The sequence below is a fragment of the Gobius niger genome (genome assembly GCF_951799975.1).
Source record: "Gobius niger genome assembly, chromosome: 7".
In the NCBI taxonomy this organism is placed as follows: Eukaryota; Metazoa; Chordata; class Actinopteri; order Gobiiformes; family Gobiidae; genus Gobius; species Gobius niger.
The window spans coordinates 11,894,323-11,915,757 of record NC_136858.1 but is presented as its reverse complement, the minus strand read 5'-3'; the positions used below and the strand labels follow the sequence as shown (position 1 = coordinate 11,915,757).

The window sequence follows — 21,435 nt, the reverse complement described above, 5'->3', positions numbered from 1 at the left end:
GATCAGTTTTGTTGGTCTTAGCTTTCAAAGGACATCGCATTTAACTAGCCTATACCTCTCCAGTCGAGAAACTTTTAGATTTGGTCAAGTCGGCCGAACTGGTAAAAATGCACTTGGTCGCTACTAACTTCACCCCGTTTGGAGCTATAGGAATATACTGGGAGAGGCCAAATGCTAACAACATCTTTGGTCTTTTTGCGTGACTGAGGGCACACAGTTCTCCCATACTGTGATATGTTCTTACCTGAGCTTAGACGAGTTGATATGTACCTGTCTGGTCATTGTGTGTGCCCATGGAAGAGCGTGGTAGCTTCCAACTTCACCCTTATTTAGGAATACATTGGGAGAGGCCAAACGCTAACAACATCTTTGGTTGTTTTGCGTGACTGAGGGCACGCACAATGACCAGACAGTTTCGTATCAACTTGTCTAAGCTCAGGTAAGAGCACATCTCAGTATGTAAAAACGGTGGCCTGTTCCTTTAAGAGGTTTTTAATCAATGGCGTAGTGACTTTAGGAGCAGGCACTGGCAAACCATAGAATCTGGTGCCAAAACATGAGGCTAAGGCTGTGAATGAAGTACGAATCATGAATAGCCATAAAAACATGGGACGGTCCTGATGTCACCTTATGGGTGCCTAAAGCTTTCCCAGCTGAGCTGCATTGTTGAAGTGTATACAGCATGAAGGGCCGCAGACAGCGGTCAGTATGGTGAAACATTCATTTAGCAGAGGCTTTAATCAAGCAACCACTGCTTTACTTAGGCTTGGCATCTTAATGTCAGCTTTGTCTCACAGTTAAGTGTTAGTTATTACAGCAATAATAGTGTAAAATAATTGGAACTTGCAGTAAATAGTGCCATCACTGGCGATGTGTGCAAGGAGCTCCAGGGCCAACACAAGACCGCATTTGGCCCCTGAGCCGCATTTGTTACCGTGTTACCGCGAGACACCCCTTTATCCTCCAGCCAGGTGATTCTGACCATTAGCACATCAACTCAGCGAGTTACACGTAAATTCTGAGAAAAAGTCACAACTGTGCCATGAGTCATAATCATGCTGAGTTTTTTTTTTAGAAGAAGAAGAAAACCAGTATTGTTTTGTAAATAAATATTAACAACACATTTAAAACAGTAGACATGTTCAGGTCCAAAATATAAATACGATTTTATTTTTGTACAATCCCAAAAGAGAACAGCGATCCGTAAAAGGAATGCTAAAATTAATCTCTCATATCTAAACAGGATATATTAAAGCGACATACAGTAATTAAAATAAGCAAGATCATCCATTGTCTAAACACCATTATTAATAGAATAGTAAAAACAGCCTGCTTCACATAAGTAATATTTACATTACAATTTTGCAAATGGTAAAATTCATGGTTTTGATAATGCTGGTGCTAGCGGATGCAGTATAGTGTCCAAACAATATGGTAAACTTGACATGGGTACATTCATTGCATTTTGTGACGTGGAAAAAGTGTGGAAGACAAAATAACGCTTTTTCTGGCACTTCCCTCGTGATTAGCTCTGTAGAATATAATGAAATTCTAACATAGCAGGTTTGATATCTTTTTTTTACTGTTAAAAATAGCACCATTCATACAATATTAAATCAGGTTATGCCAGTGCATGGACTTTGTTTAGCACCAAGTAGAAACGACCCAGGATTATTCAGTTGTGACCAAGGAGTACGTTGGTTACAAGTTGTGCTGAACTTTTGAGAGATGCAAAGTGGACAAAAAGTGGTCAACAGTCTGGAAGAGATGAATATTTGGATGTAATGTGAATGGAATTTAGGAATTATCGTCATCTATGGGCTCCATAACCACTGACGTTAGAAAGACACGTGGCAAAGCATTTGTTACAGTGTATATTTCAAACATTTCTTTATATTTTAATTTAGTCAAGTTTAAATCGTTAGTTGTGGTCCAAACTCATTCTTAACTTTCTGGACGCATAACTAACTTCCCAACTGCTCACGGGACCATGGAGATCCACCATGTTTGTAGATGCTAGCAAACATTTACCATAGAATAACATTAGCTAAAAACAGTATAAAAAGTAAAAAACTCCACTACTCCCTGTAGTGTCCAAGTGTTTTGATGTGAACAATAACTCCAGTATTTTAACTTTTAAAATCTCCATTGGTTTATTATTGCTGCGAATACCATGTTACTTAGTGACATGATATCACGATCCTGAACATTTAGCTTGATTGGTACATGGATCTGTTATAATAATAATATTTAATATAACATATATATAATATTATTATTATATATTATAATATGCCTATAATATTTGGTAGCACTGATGCTAACAGGAAGTAGCATCAGCGCTAGTTCTGGATTTATGATTTGGTGGATGCTACATGCAGCGGTGAAAGTGTAGCATGTAGCTAATTCAACTAAATAAACTGTAGCTAATTAGCTACAAGCTAGCAGAAAAAAATAAAGGGCAAATTTACTTCCAAACGATTTCCAATCATTCAAATTTCTCAGATATTGACCGCTTTTTGCTTGTTGTCAAAACAAACAACAAGAAACAACCATATGCCATTAAATCCTATAGTGACATCAACCAAGTTTATAAGCACCAGATATTAAGTGGTTCATCGACAAACGTCCTTATATAACACACAAAATCTGTTATTCTGTCATTTGAAATCCAAATAAATTGATATATAAAAACATCCGTGTGAAAACTGACATGATTTCTGTAAAAATAGAGTTTTTTTTGTAGCACCCTTTGAAATACAGTGAGCAAATCTTTCCATGATGATCATGCTTTGTGCCTTACAAGACATTTGTAATTAGAAGTGCCGACAATATTTAGCACCTCGTTGCAGCATTCCGTAATTTCATGATGTGACAAAAATAGATATGTATAGATTTAACTTAATAGAAAAACACTGAAAAACGGTTCGCGCTAGACTGCCCTATGTCTTTATGTCTGTACATTATAGGCCTATTCAAGTGATAAAGTAAAAAAAGTGCTTCTTAAGATGCCACATTGAAGACAACCGAATAAACTATTAAAGTACAGTCCACTCAAAAACTGCAGAGGAAAGCAGCCGTGTGAAAACTAGATAATGCTACATGTGACTTTGTAGTAAATATACGCAGTTTTCTACTGAGAAAATGGCACTGACAATTCGAATGGGCTCAACACAAGACAAAGCACTTTGTAGAATGTGGCCTATGTAAGTTATTGTTTTTGTCGGCCTATAAATCATATTTGCAGAGCAGACAGGAGCAATTACTTTAGACACAATCTACACCGGGGGTAGATGCGCTTTAAGTGCATGGTGAAAATGCGTTTGTGCACCTCTGTATTGACATTTTTATATTTTGTGACACAAAATACAATGTATTTATGGAAAAGGTTTGTTTCTAAGCACCTCATTTTGGACTTTTCACGCCCTCTGCTGGCAGCAAATTGGAAAGACACTTACAATACACAGGATGTATTTTGAGTGTCCAGTTTAAAATGCAAGAAACAGACATGGCAGAAAATGACCAAATGACTTAATCTTGCAAATATGAGGCAAAAAACGACTCCAGTGAGCCTTTGATGATCACGTTATAACACGGTTTAACGCTCATGATGATACATCCCTGTTAACGGTCAAAGATTCTGCCACTCAGCATTGCTCCTGTCTGCTTTTCCAAACTCTACGTCCTGTATGAAATAAGTTAGCTGTCCAAATGTACCTGTCCAACCCACATTCACAAAATACTGCTATACCCCACGAAGAACAAGTGTTGCAGTAAACAGGCTCTTACCAGAATTTAAATAAAAAAAAATTGCTATGATCAGAATAAATAATCACATCTTTTTGTTGTGTGTAAAACCAGTTCCGGTGCCTCACAAAAGCCTCGGGACTCACCGTTAAAACTTTGGTCTCCCCCATCGACTCTGAGGCGCAGACAAGTACAGAGTGGGCGAATAAACAGAAGAGCACACTTAAAAGGGAGATGAATTGAGGTAAGGCAGAAGCTCAGAACTTACACTGAAGGCTATTTTGAAGTAAAACTATGAGTGGGCGACTGCCGCACAGCATCGTGGGACTTGTAGTTCTAACAGAAAAATCTGAAAATATGAATCTCACTACAAATAGACCAATAGTTTTACTTCAGTAATAGCGTTACGTAAGCGTGTTTTTGTGTGTTGTTTTGATTACTAAGTCCAGCTGTTGTAAGGTCCGGTGACGTGCGTGAGAGCGTACGGGGACACAGTGATAACCCCGTCCCTCGGTAGCGTCCGTGCTTCCCGTGTCGGAACGCTCAACACCCTCCCGATCTCCCCCTCCGTCTCGTCGCACTCTTCTTTCTTCCTTTTCCTTCCGCTCGCCATGGCCGGACTGTCCCCCGCCCTCAGCCTCTCCGCCTCCTCCTCTCTGTCCCGTTCGCGCTTGGCCATTTTGGCGTCCCACATGGCCATGCCGTGGCCCGGTTCGTTCAGGGATTTGTGCTGGTAGAAGACTAACGATATCCTCGTGGGGTGCTGCCTGTTGGGCTTGAGGATCGGAGTGGTGGCGTGGAGCTCCCTCCTGGCACACTCAATCAAGATGGAGCCGTGCGCGGGCGCCACCGCCACCCCGCCGATCTCCCGGTCCAGGAAGTTGTGCTCGCTGTCCGACCAGACTTCATCGTTCTTGACGTCTTCGGGGGGCGGGGTTGACGGCATGGCGTGGTGGCTGGGGATTTCCCTGTGCAGTCCGTTAAGCCGGCTGTACAGGCCTTCTGAGGTAGGCTGGGGCGACAGGGAGGAAGTGGGCGGGGCGAACCCTCGGGGGGAGGAGCAAAGAACCTCGCTGGGCTCGGTTTTGAATGACTGCGTGAAGGTGTGGTGAGGAGGTATTCGGTGTACGGGGGAGCCGGGAGGGTAACCGGTGGCCCCGTAGTTGAGTTGGGGGGTTTGCGCGCGATGGGGGCCCCCGGGTGCGAAGGGGTCCGGGGTGAAGACTCTCCGATGGGGGCTGGAGTGGGGGTAGCCGCTGCCGGCGCTGGTGCTCTGCAGGTAAGTGCCGGGGTAGGGCCTCTCAGGGGGGTACTGTCCGACACTGGCCGGGCGAGGGGGGTGTTTGTAAGGGCCGCAGAAAGCATCTGGAATCGAGAGAATTAGAGGACAATTATATATTTCTCCTGCTTTTTTTCTGAAGAATTGTGATCAAACTTGAAATTGTATTAATTCATTCTTGAAATAATTGTTTTCATCAAAATCAACAACAGACAGTACAAAAATAAAAATAGCTGGGGATATTGATCAGTTCACAAGTTTAATAAAAAACAAAACATGAAACAGCTACAAACTGTTTTTGGCTAACTTCCTGTAGGCCAAAGCTAAAGGCTAATTTAACGCTAACAAATGTCAAAACAGCACCAAAATCTGTACTAATCTTCATGAAACATACTCGGCTTGACGCTTATTTAACGCTTGTTTCCATCTTTTAAGAGTTATTTCAATTTTTATTTACATTAAAATGTGGACAGGAAGTAATCTTCATCCTACACTGGCCAACAGGAAGTTAGCCAAAAACATTCCATGCACAGGGACTATTCCGAACAAATTCTGAACATCCTGGTCTTTGCAAGTTTGTAAGTTATTGAAAAGTTTTCTGTAACACATTCCCCGCTTGCATTTGTTTTTTTAAGTAGTCACCTGGACTGGATTGTTTAGAGCTGAACTGAATCATTTTTGAATCATAATTTCTATGTTACTTTGTGTTTTGCTATCAGATCACCACTACATCGCAATAACAAAGCACATTTTAACTTTTTGCTTTAGTGTAAATATTTCAATCACAGCTTTCTACTCCCACTTGGTCGCGGTGTTTGTGTGTGTGTGTGTGTTTGTTTGTGTGTATGTGTGTGTTACCTTTCCCGCTGCTCTCAGTCTTCACTTTGCCGGGCGTCAGAGGAGTCAGGCCCAGCTTCTTCTCCAGCCGCTCGGCCTGCGCCCTCAGACGAGCCTCCTGTCTTATCTTACGCGCCGACTTCACAGGCTCGGCCAACATGCGCACCTGCAGCACACAACCAGGAGTCACACTCGGCACCACTGTTTCAGGAAGATCAGCTTGCACCAACATGTGATTATAAACCATTGCTATCATCAAGAGCAGACAAAACAAACAGTACTGATGGTGTTCTGTATAGGGCTCTGTGACGCCACTACATTTAATTTCATCATTTACAACGTTTATCTCTTGTATTTGTATTGATTTACCTTTTTATTTTCCTTGATTGAGAACAGCATATTTTAGTGAATAAAGTTTGGGAACTCCTGACCTACAATGCTATAGGTGACATCTAGTGGCTGGAGTTATGCATTACAGTAATTATCTAGCTCTGCTGTCAACCCACTTTCATGGTGTATTATATATGTTATTGAATATACCAGAAGCTGATTTTGTGTAGCCTGGTAAACCACACCCACTTCTTTTCTGAAGAAGGTTAGTCTGGACAAACACGGTAAACAAGTGACTGACTGTCACTCGCTGCGCCGCTATGTTGTAGTTCAATCAACAGTGACACTGTTATTAGCCCAAACTAATCATGCATGAAGGAGTCGAGGATTTTGCCTCAGATCATATTTTGTGAATTGGACTACAGCTGTCATCACGTCCGCTAATTGCTGATTGGTTTACTTCACTAACAATCTGTGTGAGTTAGTCCCGCCCGTTCATACTGCTCCAATACCAGACTAACTTCCCTACATAGAATGGCAGGAAAGAATTCTATGTAGAATTATTATTATTCTCTGCCCACTCGGGATCCTGGAGAGCACCAGATCGCTGACACTCCAGGAAACTACAGGAATGTATCAAATTGATAACATGTTGAGTAATTCGCCCAAGGCTACAATCCGGTGTGGCTTGTTTACATGCATGAGACCCGTGTATGCTCATTAACATGCACTGTCCCGACCAAATATACCAATAAATAAATAAATGTATAAAGTAATGCTTTGTAACTTTGTGACACAACGTACTCCTAGGTCTAAAATGTTTTCTTGTGAGGGAAGAGGCAACCACACTTTCATGTCACTAATATTCCTTTATCTGAAAATAAACATTTATTGCCCTACAAGCTCCTCAAGCCATAATGAAGAAATCCCACGATTCTTTGAGGCTCCCAACATTACTGATCTTTACATAAGTATTCGTCTGATTCATTCTTTTCGGTTTGGACAGAATAAGACTCCCTGACACACATGAGTTCCCAGTGGAACGGCCTGTGGTCTGCTCGTGTACCTCTCGGGGGAAGGAGGACAGCACTTGTAGAGCTCCCGTGTGGATCTTGGCCCACTGTCCTTGGGCCTGTCCGAACTCGTCTCGGTCGGACATCTTGTACAGAGGCAGGACATGGAGCTGCTCGTCCTCCGGTATGTTCCTCACCGCGCGGTTGTCCTCCCGGGTTAAAGTGCAAACCTGCAGACACACACACACATGAGGAGAGAGCTTTGGCAAAAGGATTGGTGCTACAACATCAGGGGCTATTCCAATGTCGTCAATACCTACTATGTTTGGATTTTTGACCCAATTTGATAAGGAGGCAATATATATTTCAGAAAGGATAATACAAGAGTCCGAGGCTTTGGTGTATTCAGTTCAACAATGATATTAAGTGGTTCCTATACAGCTGTGCTACACTTTATGGACTTTATGATCAAACAACTCAATAACGTGAACATGAACATTCACAGGCATTTTGTGAAAGAGAAGAAAAAGAAAAAGGCACTCTTCACTACTCAAAACTCTAAAGCCTTTATGTAAAAAGGGGTAATAACGTTCAGTGCAGTGTTGGGCAAAGTGCTTAGTTTCTAAAGTACAGATTCTACTGTACAAGCTCAGTGGCATTTGACAGTACATCTCCACACCGCCACCTACTGCTCTGGACGCATTTCCAAATTTACTTTTTCATTTAATAATCCATTCTTTCAAATGGAGTAAAAAAGTAATGGGTTCTCTTAAACTCTAGTTGAGTAAGTTTACTTACAGTGAGAAGAAAAAGTATGTGAACGCTGGAATTTGTCAGATTTCTGCCTGAATTGGTCATAAAATGTGGTCTGATCTTCGTCAAAATCATAAGAATGAGTTAACAGTGTCTGCTTAAACAAATACCACCCAAACATTTACATGTTATCATATTTTAATGGCCATAACATGTAAACATTTGAAGAATAGGGAGGAATAAGTAAGTCCACGGCCTGAATCTCACAGAACTGCAGCAGTTCTGTAAAGATTTTATTAAATACAGGGGTTCACTTACTTATTGCTTATTTGCAAAATATCTTGTTAAACTTGTGAATTAATTTTTCTATTGATGATAACACATTGTCCAGGCCCTGAGGCAGCAAAACAGCCCCACACCATGATGATCCCTGCACATACTTCACAGTTTTGATAGGGTTTTGATGTTGTTGTGCTGTTCCATTTATCTTCCACACATGAGGTTGTGTGTTCCTCCCAAAATATTCAACTTTGGGTTGATCGGTCCACAGAGTATTGAAGAGCTCTTTTGCAAAAACAAAGCACATCAACATCAAAACCCTATCCTCAATGTGAAGTAGTTTACATGTTAAAGCCATTAAAAATCTGATAACATGTAATTGTTTGGAATTAGTTTAAGCAGACACTGTTTCCTCATTCTTATGATTTTGATGAAGATCAGACCACATTCTATGACCAATTTAGGCAGAAATGTTAGAAATTCAAAATCGTTCCCATACTTTTTCCTCCCACTCCCTTCTTCACAGAGAACTCTCTACTACTCTTTCAAATAAAGGCTGTTTTATGTAAATTGGGAATAATTTGCTTTTTAAAATGTCTCTCTCATTCTCTCACGTCTCATGTTGCAATCTTACAGACTGTTACTTTAAATGAAACGACCATAAACTTCCTAAGCTTTGATAGATCGCAAACATATTTTCTGTTCATTATTGGGATAGTAAAAAATAAATGAATAAATAAAAAATAATAGCAACAAATATATATACATACAGTAAAAATAAAAAACATAATGAAAACAAAAATATATAATGTAAAAAAAAAAAGATATGAATTTAAAAAGTAATATGTTATAAAAAAAAAACCTTGTCCTTGAAACCCTGAAGTAATGGCCCCATGTGTTGATCACTCTGACTGTTCCACATACGCTGGGTCAGACTCACCACAGTGCTGCCGTTGTTCATGTTGTGCGTGTCTTTGTGAGCGTGTGCACAGAAGTCCACGCACGCCGTCACCCCGGAGAAGGGCCGCCCCTCCCTCCAGCCCAGCCGACAGTCCCCGCCCGTCGACTCGTGCTCCACCTGCGCCGCCAAAACATTCCTTTATCAGATTCAAATATGGACAGTAAAGCCGTGCACACACAGGGGCTGTTTGTGGAGTCCAGGGCAGGGCAATTACGCAAAATGTAATCAAAATCGCGATCTCAATGATTGTCTGGTTTTGGCGTTTGGATGAGGACTAGTTGAGAGACAGGCTCCGAAATCTCAAATTGTATAACTGCAGCAGCTTGAACACTAAGAAGAGAATATACTAATGTTTCTGTTTCCTTTCCAGTGCTGTCACTTAGCTTTTACAGAGTGGCCCGAAGCGCAGGCAGAGTCCACTCCAACAGCGTAAAATGTAACATGTAAAATGTCTGATTTACAGCAGCTCAACAACAGCCTCTTCTCACACTCACAAAGCAGGAGCTCCTGCTAATTTGGTTTAAACGCGTGTAATGACTTGTTTTGTCACTCAGTTTGGAACATTGAGCAACAGTAAATGAGGAAATGCAGACAGTTAGCAGAGTTCTCCTGGCGTGCGTGTGTGGCCTCACCTGGTTTTGGTAGGCCTCAGGAGCCAGTCTTTTGTACAGAGGAGCCAGCTCTGTGGCCAGGCCCTGCAGGTTGTTCTCCACTCTCTGCTCCTTCACCACAGAACGTAAACAGACCATTTCAGTGCATAGGCACAGTTAATGAGCAGGTTTAGTTCCCAGGCACATCAGAAACACCGCTTTGAAACTCAAATGTGTTACAGCCAAAGTGCGTAAGAATAAGTACCTTCTCGGGGTAGTCTCCCTGCAGCCTGAACTTGCGCGGCACTTTGCTGCGGGCGAACTTACAGCCGTTGAAGTACATGCTCCAGGAGCAGCCGAAAGAGAAGGAGGCCCCGCAGGTGTCCGGCTCCAGCCCCTGGCACGCACACGTCCGGCTGAAGACCACATCAATGTACGATATTAATACTGTCGTTATTGATACAAAACATTTCCTAATGACCATGTCCTAATGTGTAAAATGAGCCCAGGCCTATTCACCATAACTGCCTCTAAAATCCTGCACTGTCACTCAAAAAGTTGTTACTTCGGGTCCAAACTGCTGTCATGCACGAGCTTAATATAGAGACTGCAGTTACACGTAACACCTGAGGTGGCAGTAGTGAGTATAAAAATTACCAACTTGCATCTAGTCTCTTTAAAGCTCATATTTGGTGCCTTTCGACAACATCTCCATGGAGATGAGTTGAAGACGTCCTGGAGACGTCCTGCTCACAGTAAAGTTACAGTCAGGTCTGAGGAGAGTCGAGCCTCTCACAGCAAACACACATTTGTTCATTTTTAGTACCGCCGACCTTCTGATCATGAGACGACCCACTCTACCAACTTGCATTTGATCCTATTTATTGGGGGAAATGTTACTTGGTGTGGCTTTAAGTTTGTTAGCCACTTATGATTGAGTTTATGTGAGGCAGTGCAGTGTAAAGACAATTAGTCAAATGGCTTAATGACTTTCAGTACTTTTTCAGTTGCTCTCCAAGCTATACGAGCGATCGCGATGTCGTCACATCCGTTGGCCGTGGTAGGCATTTTACATTTTCAGATTTGATAAACATTTTATTAAAATCCTATAATCAGCAAAAACAATGTCCATAAACAGGGCATTGCTTCTCTTGCGCTGAAACAGATCTATCATTTTATAAAACCGAGCAAGAGGCCTGGATGCATCCTACCAAACATCCGGCGAAAATTGCGGAAGTAAACAATAACAGCGATCGCTCGTATTAGCAATAGGTCCAATGTATGGGCTACTAAGGCATTTTTTATCTAACACTATGAGCGTATCGAACAGTTTTTCAGGAATAGCTACATTTGTTGTCCGACCGTATACATTTTTTAAACACAGTTTTTTCCCCAACATTTTTCAGATAAATACATTGCACTTACTGTATCATACCAGCCCCTAAGTATCATGATACATATTGTATAAAGTAATACCGCCTCAGCCACAGAAGCTACTTATTTGGTTACAGACGATAATGTGTTTCTCATATCCTCGTCCTGGCTGTACTCACTCCTCATTGAGCGCGCAGCGGCGGCAGGTGGCAGAGCCGTATTTGAACAGCGTATCGGTCAGGTCTCTGTACAGGTGGTCTGCCACGGGGCGAGGGATGCCCTCCCAGGCCAGGATGAGGATGACCAGCACCGCGCTCTCACAGCGGTGGCCCGGACGCTGACGCACCAGGCACAGCAGCTTCTCCTCCTCACTGCCCCGCCGGATCACCTGCACCACACAGAGGGTTTTTACTCTGAACTGTGGCTTTTAAAACAGCTTTTGGGGAACTTTTTCATGATCTGTGTGTTGCTTGGAGTGCCCTCCGCTGGTGGTAGGGGGAATTAACTACAGTAAATAAAATACAAGGCACCTTTGTGTGGCTTGTTCACACATGGATGACGCCGTGATAAATGCAGTTTGGGTGGAAAACCGCTCAGAACGGCTTCTATGATGGATTATGGACTTACAAATGCGGAGGACACTTTCAGATTCTATTTACAACGCATATATAACATGCAAATCCAGAAAATATTTGAGAGGCGCTTCAGCAAAAGAAGAAATGACCAACAGGATGAATCAACTGTGCATGGATGAAGGTAAATAGTATGTTTTTGTGAATAAGGAAAAAAATATATATTCAGAGGCATCGATTTGAAACTTTTGCTTTCGATTTCAAAAATAAAACCAAAACTGCCTATAGTTTCAGCGCCAAAATATATATATATATATATATATGTAATGGATAGAGCTGTTGTTGTTTTGTGGTTCAAAGCTCATTAAATCAGACAGGAAAAAGATATTAAAGAATTCCTCTGAAAAAAATTAAATAAAAACTTATATTGGAGCTATTAAAGTGGTGAGGTGGCAGAGGTGTTGTCTCCCAAAAAGGAAATAAGCATATACAGATTACAGCGTCATCTTGGTCGCCTGTCGTGCTACACGTGGATACCAAACATGTCAAAATGTGTAAATGAATACGTGTGGGAAAGACGAGGGAGCGTTTTTTACTAACACTAAAACTAAGCTGTTGAGGGAGAAAAGTAGCTAAAAATCCCAACACTGACCACCGACTGACTTGCCCGATATGGAATTGTAAGAGGAAAACATAAATTCTAGTGCTTTGATTATCTGCCATCTTGTTGTTGTTTTCAATTGTATCGTTTTCTCATAAAGATTAGAAACCCCAAGTAAAAGGGAATGATGCGGTTAAAACATTATTCCATCATTTAAAGCAGATTTTTCTTCGTAAAGGACCTGTAACTGTCAGCTTCGATCGAGGACACACAGACAGTATGGGTAAAGAGACGTTCCACCTTCAGAGTCACTCACCCATTTGGCGATGGGACACCCCTGGGAGCTCTTCCCCTCCTTCCCCGTGTAAACGACCACCTCCACTCTCACTGCGTTTCCTTTGGCGCCGTATCTGTAACACACACATACATGTTTCAGCTGACAGGACCGAGCTCAGTGTAACTTACAGAACAAGCCACATCTAAGTTTACATCCATGTGTCTATAGCTTTGAGAACACGGATGGCAAAGAGAACAGATGCAGTTTCATGTAAGGACAGCAACAGACCTGAATATACTGTAGTGCCCTGTTACTTTTAGTCAAGTACATGTAACCAAGCTACTTTATGAAACAACTTCTTGCAGTAGTTTTATCAATCACTACTCTTTGCTTCTTCTTGAGTAATATTTTATTGTGAGCTGGCATTAAAGTGATGCAAGTTTGCAAAGTGAAGAAAGTTGGAGTGGAATCTGAAAGTAAACAATCAAATTCCTCCCCTCTTTATGCAGAAGGCCCTTCTTAGTTTGCAAAATGAGGAGAGCAAGAACAGAATATTTCAAAAGGAGGAAAGTAGAATCTGATTAGTTACTGCAATCTGGGAAGGAGGGACTTTACAAAAAATAATATACACATGTATATTATTACTTACTTTACATCAAATGCAAGACCAGGTGGTCGAGGTGGTACATTTGGACTTCCAGACTATCACTTTGAGATTTTAAGCACAGTTTAAACTGTTATCTACCAGCTTAGGGTTAGCAATTATATATATATCCAAATCTCAAAGCGTATTGACAGTTTCTAAACAGTGTGTGAGATTTGTGTGAGTGAAACACAACTGGCATCACATTTCCTAACCCTAATCATAACCCTAAACCCTGACTCTAAACCTAACTCCCTGATCGGGGGGATGGCAAGTAACAGGTTAAACGTCTTCCGGTGATGGGTGAAATAAGTTACAAAATTATATGTAATTCTTATTTATCTGCAATTGATTTTGCTTTTCATCTTTTAAATGAAAATACCGTTCAAAACGCACATGTTAAACACGTCCACAGGAGCATTAGCATTTGAGAGGAAACTGAAATATGAGCTGCTGAACTAATACAAAAATCACCTGTATTTCAGAACGTTTGTAGAGCACTAAACTACACGCTTTCCAGGTTGTGGTCAGTTTGACCCAAACGCTGCAGCAGTAATACATTTCTTAAAGAGTGAGACGGTGTGCGGGAGCCTGAATAGTTGTAGTCAGATAAACTGATTTCAGGTTCATTTTGATGAAAGTTAAATGTGCCGCCTTTCATACATTTTGTTGCAGAGATAAAATAAACAAGGGACCGGGGATCAGTTAAGAGGTCAAATGTATCCCCCATATCTGTTTGAAACTTTCCATCCCCCGTGTTTTCGAAGTGCATGTGCCGCAGGTTGTTTAAATCACGCTGTCATCTGGTTCCACTGGCCCCTGCACTAAACTGTGGAGGTTTCCTGTTTCGACACGCCGCGGAGCGTGAGACGTGCGCATGCCTGGGCGAGCGTGCACGTGGAAGAGGAGCCGAGCTCAGCAGAGTTTCCTCCGAGTGACTTCACGTGCGCCGGGCCCCGGCCTCATTCCTCAGCCTCTGACAGTCAGACCTCGTGCTTCAGCGTCTGCACTACGCTCGTCCCATTTCAGTCTGACTTCTCTGCAGAACTGGTCGGAGCGCTCGCTCTACTCTAGGTCTAAAAGTCAAATGACTGAGAATGTGGGGCGTGAGACGTTCAGGCTATGTGGGAAACAAGCAATAAACCTTTGTAGCTCTGACTGCACAGATATGCGGCGAACACATCCTTTCATTTATTTTCATGGACATTGCAATGATATTGGATGAACCAGCAGATGTGGCTATGAAGTAAATTTACTTATGTCAAATATTTCAATATACTTGGCTAGTATTTATATTGAGAACTTATTATTTTTACTCCACTACATTTGAAAAATAAACATAATGCTTCCAGTTCCTACTCTACCACATTTCTATAAAGGCTCCAGCGTAATTTTTTGCCATGTGTTTTGTTAAGTTTAAAAGCCTAAAAATGCACACTCCAGAACAGCAGGTGGCGCTGTGCAGATGTATGGTCAATGTCATGGTTTCATGACGAGGAAGAAAGTATGTCCCTGTTGTGTTGCCGTAGTACTGTGACCAAGTAAAATTTGACTGACAAACATTTACTTTTATTGCAGTGATATTTGACGAGTAGTTTCTGTACTTATCTGTAACTAAACCAAATACTTTGACCACCCCTGAGAACCAGACATGTTGTTATAAGTGTTTATTTACGACACTTGTCCATATGGGCATTTGACTTATTATCAGTAAAACAACATTTTCAAAATAGACACATCTTATGCATGAGAAAAACTATGGCCGACTTCTGAGCTACTATGTGAGCTCTCTGTAAATGCTAGTCTGCAGTTTTAGTCCAGTGAAGAGAGAGTTCCACAGCCTAGTCCCTGCTGATGTTTGTGATCCACATGACAGATGTGGGGCAAAAAACTAAACTAAAATTGCATTCATCAAAGCAGCACGGTGTGAACTCTTCTGACTGTTAACATTTGATTTGACTTTTCTGCCAACATGGTGTCCCCGACATTGAAACTTCAGATGATTATCCACGGTCACCTCTGCTTCAATGAATTACTTTGATGGTCGAAAACGTACAAATAGGTCCCTAAATTTACGCAATCAGAGGCTGTACAAACGCGGCAGTACTTGGAGTATGAAACATGTCATCTAGCCGTAACTCCCCGAATCGGAGTCCCAGGGTCACCCCGTCTCAAATCCTCACAGCCTTTGACAGACAGACCTTGTGGTTTTGTGTCTGCAGAAGTGAAAATGCTTTGTTTACATAACTGAAGCCACCATACCTGTTCTCCATAAGCTCTCGCACAGCCGCCACACTAGGCCCCGCCCCCAGGTGAGTATAGTACGGGCCCTCCTCCTTCTCCACGATTTGATCTGAAGAAAAAACGACAAAAAAAAAAGATGAAGTCAAACAAATAGCGGCATAGTACACTAGGATTATTGCAATAAAGCTATAAAAATCTATTGATTGACGTTATATTAAATGGTTCCTATATATTCTATTACTCTATTATCCATGAACATAAAACACTGAATGAACAAATAAATAAGTAAATGATGAGATAGATGTATGTACAACTCACCAACGCAATGACACGTTGGAAGATCGCTGAGCTTCTTCGTTGGCGTGTTGAGCAGGTTCCTGGTCGGCGTGTCCATAAAGCTGATGGGGGACTCCAGAAAGCTGTCCACACTACGCTTGGATGGAGTGGACTCGGCGGAACGACCCGCATCGTCGCCTCCTGTGTCCGCGGTGGTGGACAGCACGGTCACTGGGCCGGAGTGCTCTAGCTTATAATAGCTCTGCTGATTTGGCGGGGGTGACTTTCTCGGATCCGAAAACCCATTGACCACGCCGTGATGACCTGCTGTGTTTCTGTGACTGTGGACGTCCCCATTTAGGACCGTGGGAGCATTACAATGACTAAGGCCATGGCTAAGTTGACCATTAGCGAGGCACTGCGGTTGGTTTTCATGTCCTCTTATTGGACTAGAGTAATTCAAACTCCCACACAGAGCCGGGCCTTGGTGTAAAAAATGCCCTTTCTGCTCTTGCGCTTCCTCCAAATATCTCTTGATATCTATTTGGGCTTGGGGTAGAAATAAGTTCCTTTTGTGGTTCAGCCCTGGCAACTGTATTTTCGGACCCCTCTTAATGGGCGTCCCTCCGTTCTGCTTTGCCAGTGGCTCTCTCTTCTTCCGTGGCTTGGCCGGTGTGGTTTTGGCCTTTTTCTGGTTAGCGTTTAGCTGCGAGGCGTGGAAGTTGTATTTGATAGCGGACACCGGGGTCCCCTTCGGAGGACTGTTTTCCGATTGGTTGTTGTTGTGCCTAGCTTGGATGATGAACGCTAAGTCTGCTAGCTGCGCCGCTACCTCCTCCTCATCGCGGTTGCGTCTTTGTTTCTCGAGCATTTCGTCCTCCCCGACCTCTTTTTTAATGCTAATTTCAGACTTGATGACCTGAAACGGCGCGATTTTCCTAAATTGGATGACATTCCCTTGCCGCGCTACAGGAGGCCTTATCACTGACGTTTTAAGTGAGCTTATGACTGACACTTTGTTGAATGCTGGCTTAACTTCAGCTACTTTCGAAATCGGTTCGCAGTTGCTTTCCGCTTTAATGGCCGCGGTGCTGTTTTGAGGTAGAGCTGCCAGTTGGGTCAAGGCCTCGATAGCGATCGCCTGGTCAAAACTCAGATTTCGCCTTTCAGCTATAGTTTGCACGCTTGGTAACAACTCCTTTTGGGTTGGCTCAGTTTTGATGGTTGGTTGAGGCGTTCTTTGCAAAGGCTGCGAAGTCTTCTGGCCTTTTAAATCTATGGACTCCTTTTTAAAATGAAAATCTGGAGGTTCCGTTTTGATGGATCGCAGAATGGAATCTCGCGAACCGAACACTTTCTCCTCAAGTCCCTTTCGCTCCGTAACCGATAAGCAAACCACCGCGGCCAAGGTAGACAAGGGATCCTCGCAAACCTCCTCCACGTCTCGTAAATGTTTCGTAGCTTGTTCTGTAAACCATAACCAAGGCTCCTCCGTTTTGATCTTCTTCAGCGGGACCGTGAAGTCCTCCGGCGGAGTCTTGTGTCCATTTTTAGGAACCATCGTTATAATCGTCCTTGGAGGCTCGGAGGCCACCGCGTTCTTTTGAGGATCTGAATTGGACCCTGCTGTCATTATAGCACCATGGGGTTTTGTCATAGAGCAGCCATTCTGAAGTGCTATAGCGGAGAGGTGGTAGAGCCCGTTACTAATTGGGTCACCTTTAGGAAGTGCATTTCGTTCAGTGTGACTTGATGCATGCTGGTGTTTCTTGTTGGTGAATATTTGAGGTATATGGTCATCTTCGTCCCCATCTTCCTCCACTGCTGCCGTGCGGGAGTCATCCATGTGTGCAGTGCCATTTACTGACCGACTTTCAGGAACCACCTAGGAAAAGAGAAAAGAACAAAGGTCCAGTTAATGTACACTTCTAGAGTACCTGAAGTGAATTATGAAGCTGGAGGATTAGCATATTGAGCATGCTTACAAGTTTGGCCCAGTCAGTTACGTTAACCTCTTAACCCCCGCCTTAACTGAGCACATTTTCTCCAGTTCGACTTTACCCAAATCTAAAAGCTTCTTGAATAGAAAGCGTTGAAATAGCAACAATAATGAGATGTAAACGAGGATAAAAATGCAGGCAAACAAAAGCATCAAGAGTGACAAAAAAGTGATGAAAAAAACGACAAAAAAAGCAACAACAACTCAGCAAGACAGTCAAGTAAAAAGTGATGAAAAAGCAACTAAAACAACCAAAAAGTGACGATATTGTGAGGAAAAATCGGAGATCAGTTTTGTAGGTGTTAGCTTTCAAATGAGCCGTTCAAATGGCCTGCAGGCTGTGAGCTCCAGGTAAAGCTGAACTGGAGAAAATGTGCTCAGTTAAGGCGGGAGATAAGGGATTAACAGTAATCCAGCATTGTCTTCATGACTTCCTGTACTTAATTTCATGATCATTACAACAAAGACTTCTAAAACTGCTTTAATTGCACATGATGATAATGGCAGGCCTCATCTGCTTATTTCTAAAAGTGCATGGATTAATGTTATCTATTCACTACATTCCAAAACCACAGTGAAATTGTTTATTGTTTTATTGTTTTACTAGGATCCCCATTAGCTGCCCATTTAATGGCAGCTAGTCTTCCTGTGGTCCTTCGAAAGACTACAATTACATACTTTACCAAACATTATTTGCACAACATGCTTGTCGACTCTACATGTCTACAGAAATACAGTGAAACATAGTGTCAGTAAATAAATAACATTGTTGGAAAAGTCTAATTTTCACATGGTCATCTGCAGTAGTTCTCCTGAAGACACGATATAGGAGATATATTTTATGTTATAGCATCAATAAAGATGGATCAAGTGTGATCCTTGTGGAAAACTTGGTGAAATGTTTAATGATATAATACTTCAGGATGAATATGAAACATACACAAATGACATGGAGTTTCAGATGAATAGTGTCGATAATTGTTAAAACGTTCCAGTCAAAATGATTTTTTTTGTCATAAGTGCAATAAATTGACTCTTTTATTCCAGATTCTCATTTCAGTCCTATTCGGCAAGGCTCTATTGTTGCCAGTGCCTCTCCGGCTGCCTCGGTTCACTGGCAGCAGAACAGTTGGATCTCCTGCTGCTTGTGTGTATTGCGTCACAGATGTGGGGTCAGTGAGGGCAAGTGTGGAGCTCGAGCGCACATGTTGTGTCTTGAGAGCGCCCGGAGGAGTTTTGCCGGGCATGTGTGCACGTGTTAGCGAGTCCATTGGCTGCGGCTCGGCGTGGTTCACACCCCTGCATGTCTAAGTGAGTCTTTAACCCACTTCATGCTTAATGCAGGCTAAGCACGGCACTGCAGCACTGCTTGACCAGAGATTTGTCCGATTGAATCTATTGCATTGATGTATTGGTAAACCTGAAAAAGCTGTGCTGATTGTACATTATCACAAATAGGAGTCAGAAGCACTATTTGTAGAATAATACACTTGCATTTTTTATTCATTTGGGGCTGCCGGGCTTGTTTTAATTCTATTTATTGAGCACAATAACACTGCGGCTTTTGCCAATATTAATCTGTCGAAAAAGGTAATTTCAACAAATACCATGGGATGAATATGCACAACAAAGCAGGTATAACACTAATAATTAGGGACATTTCTAGTAAAAAAACAAAACAAACAATACTTTTTGTCTACAACTTCTGCCACTCTTCTTGTATCACATTCGCAACCCACCATTCATCATTGCAAAAGCATTGTACATGCAGTCCTCGGATTGTATATTCGAAAGCTCTACACCAGTGAAAAACAAGCAACATTGCTAACCACAAATATAACAGCTTCTTGTTCATTTTTGGTTATTTACTGCATGAAAATAGGGATTTGACAGGGATTAAACTAAAGCTATATACTGTATGAAAAAAGTCTCAAACCCCAAATTCTCAAGGGCCATGTGCAGCACAAACTTCCCAAATCGTGACAAATACGGTGCATGTGTGTCTGGCCTTAGCTGACAAGAGACAGCCGTTTGTAGGAACGGCAGAATGCATTTGCAAAGCACAGATAACTTTTCCCTGGAGTAAATTCTTTTCCTCGCAGTTGTTTACCTGGTGTGACTTGTTAAGCAACAATTTGAAGCATGTGTTTAAACTCTAAGTAAGAAGATCCAAAGTGACATATCACACTACACAGGGTCTCTCTGGATATGAAACAGATTCTTGAGTACCGCACTTCAAACCGAAAACATTTGTATACATAACTGACCACCTTCTAGCCCGGCCCTGTTCTGAAACATAAACACTGTATAACAGCGTGTGCTTTTCAAATTTTGCTAGTTTCAGTGTCAGAAATCTACTGAGCACAAGTGTCCTTTTTCAAATCAAACATTGCATTGTATATAGCTCAGTCAGATGTTTTCAACTAGTACACAATTATATCAACTTTTCAAAAATGTTTAAAACAACAAACTTGGCACAAATTTGTCTCACAAACCAGACTCTAAGGCTGATATATGGAAAAGTGACGACTAAAGGTGGCCCTATGATTAATCCTTGTGGTACTCCTCGGAAAAAAGGGCTAAAATTAGAATAACATTAAACTAAACTAAGCTTTTTATTATTATTTGAACTGTTAAAACAAAAACCTCAAAATGAATTGCAAAAGACCACACATTTATAAACCTCAAAAATGATATTGTCCGAGAGCATGTGCGTTCAAACAAACTAAGCTTTGATACAAAAGTTGTGCACAAGTGGTCGGATTAGAAAGCATGAAGAAGCATCCAGAAAATAAGAAAATGAGTTCATATCGTGGTTGTGAGTTTAGCCATAAACGCTCCTAAAGTCATGGCTGAAATTAATAGCTGAGTGTTAAAATAAGGTTTTAGTCACCTCCTGCAGATCTGAGCTTGTGGGCCATAGAACAGAAGACTTGTCCAGTAATATTTGTGTTGAGAAAGACATTATATTTGACAATGCAATAGAATTAAGGCTGTATGATTCACTACGTGCAAGACTTACACAAAGTCAAGGGCTACAGATGACTTAAGAACCTGTCATTCATCATAAGCATGGCTAACTAATAATCAATATGCACAGAAAATCATAATGGAAAACACAAATATTCTCAAATATTGCAGTCACCAAAAATAATTGATGGTACAGCAGTTTTTTTGATGGTACAGCAGTCCCGATCCTACTCCAGTCCACCGCACTCCCTCCACTCGCTCTGCTCTCTCCACTGTCCACAGCTGTCCGGCCTTCTCTTTTACTACTTACTACACACATGCTGCTGATGCAACAGATTGCTGGAAGCTAAGACTGGGTAAAAGGCTGCCAATGTGACCGCACTCTGCCCGACGCTCAAAGGACGCCCGTCGAGGAGCGAGGAAAAGAGAAAAGAAATGGTCACAATAACTTGCTTTTAATGACAAAGCAGTGCTGGCCCTGATCCAGAACTAAACCGGACTTGTGTCGCGGTGGGTGACTCAAGTAGTCCAAAATCTTGGGGTAAAGAGAGATTACAGTTTATAGTAGAGTCTGCATATTAGAGTCTGCATATTAAAAGCACTTGATATTTTTTGGGTGGTTTTTAAGGTTGTTTTGTTGAAGTGACGGTGAGTAAATCATTTCCGTTGTAGATCAATAAAGTTTGCGTA

The 21,435-nt window shown here is 41.9% G+C and overlaps 1 protein-coding gene across 1 annotated transcript in view; it reads right to left on the bottom strand.

Moving 5' to 3' along the window:
- Positions 1-3,839: 3,839 nt before the first annotated feature.
- tet1 (tet methylcytosine dioxygenase 1) overlaps positions 3,840-21,435 on the bottom strand; it is a 46,452-nt gene continuing 28,856 nt past the window's right edge. The window contains exons 3-12 of the mRNA XM_079559855.1: positions 15,819-17,661; positions 15,519-15,609; positions 12,653-12,746; positions 11,343-11,551; positions 10,055-10,205; positions 9,832-9,921; positions 9,179-9,316; positions 7,260-7,436; positions 5,885-6,029; positions 3,840-5,112 (exon numbers count right to left, since the gene is read on the bottom strand). Coding sequence (XP_079415981.1) covers positions 4,187-5,112; positions 5,885-6,029; positions 7,260-7,436; positions 9,179-9,316; positions 9,832-9,921; positions 10,055-10,205; positions 11,343-11,551; positions 12,653-12,746; positions 15,519-15,609; positions 15,819-17,661 — 3,864 coding nt within the window. The 3' untranslated portion in view covers positions 3,840-4,186. The remainder of the gene's footprint in view (positions 5,113-5,884; positions 6,030-7,259; positions 7,437-9,178; positions 9,317-9,831; positions 9,922-10,054; positions 10,206-11,342; positions 11,552-12,652; positions 12,747-15,518; positions 15,610-15,818; positions 17,662-21,435) is intronic.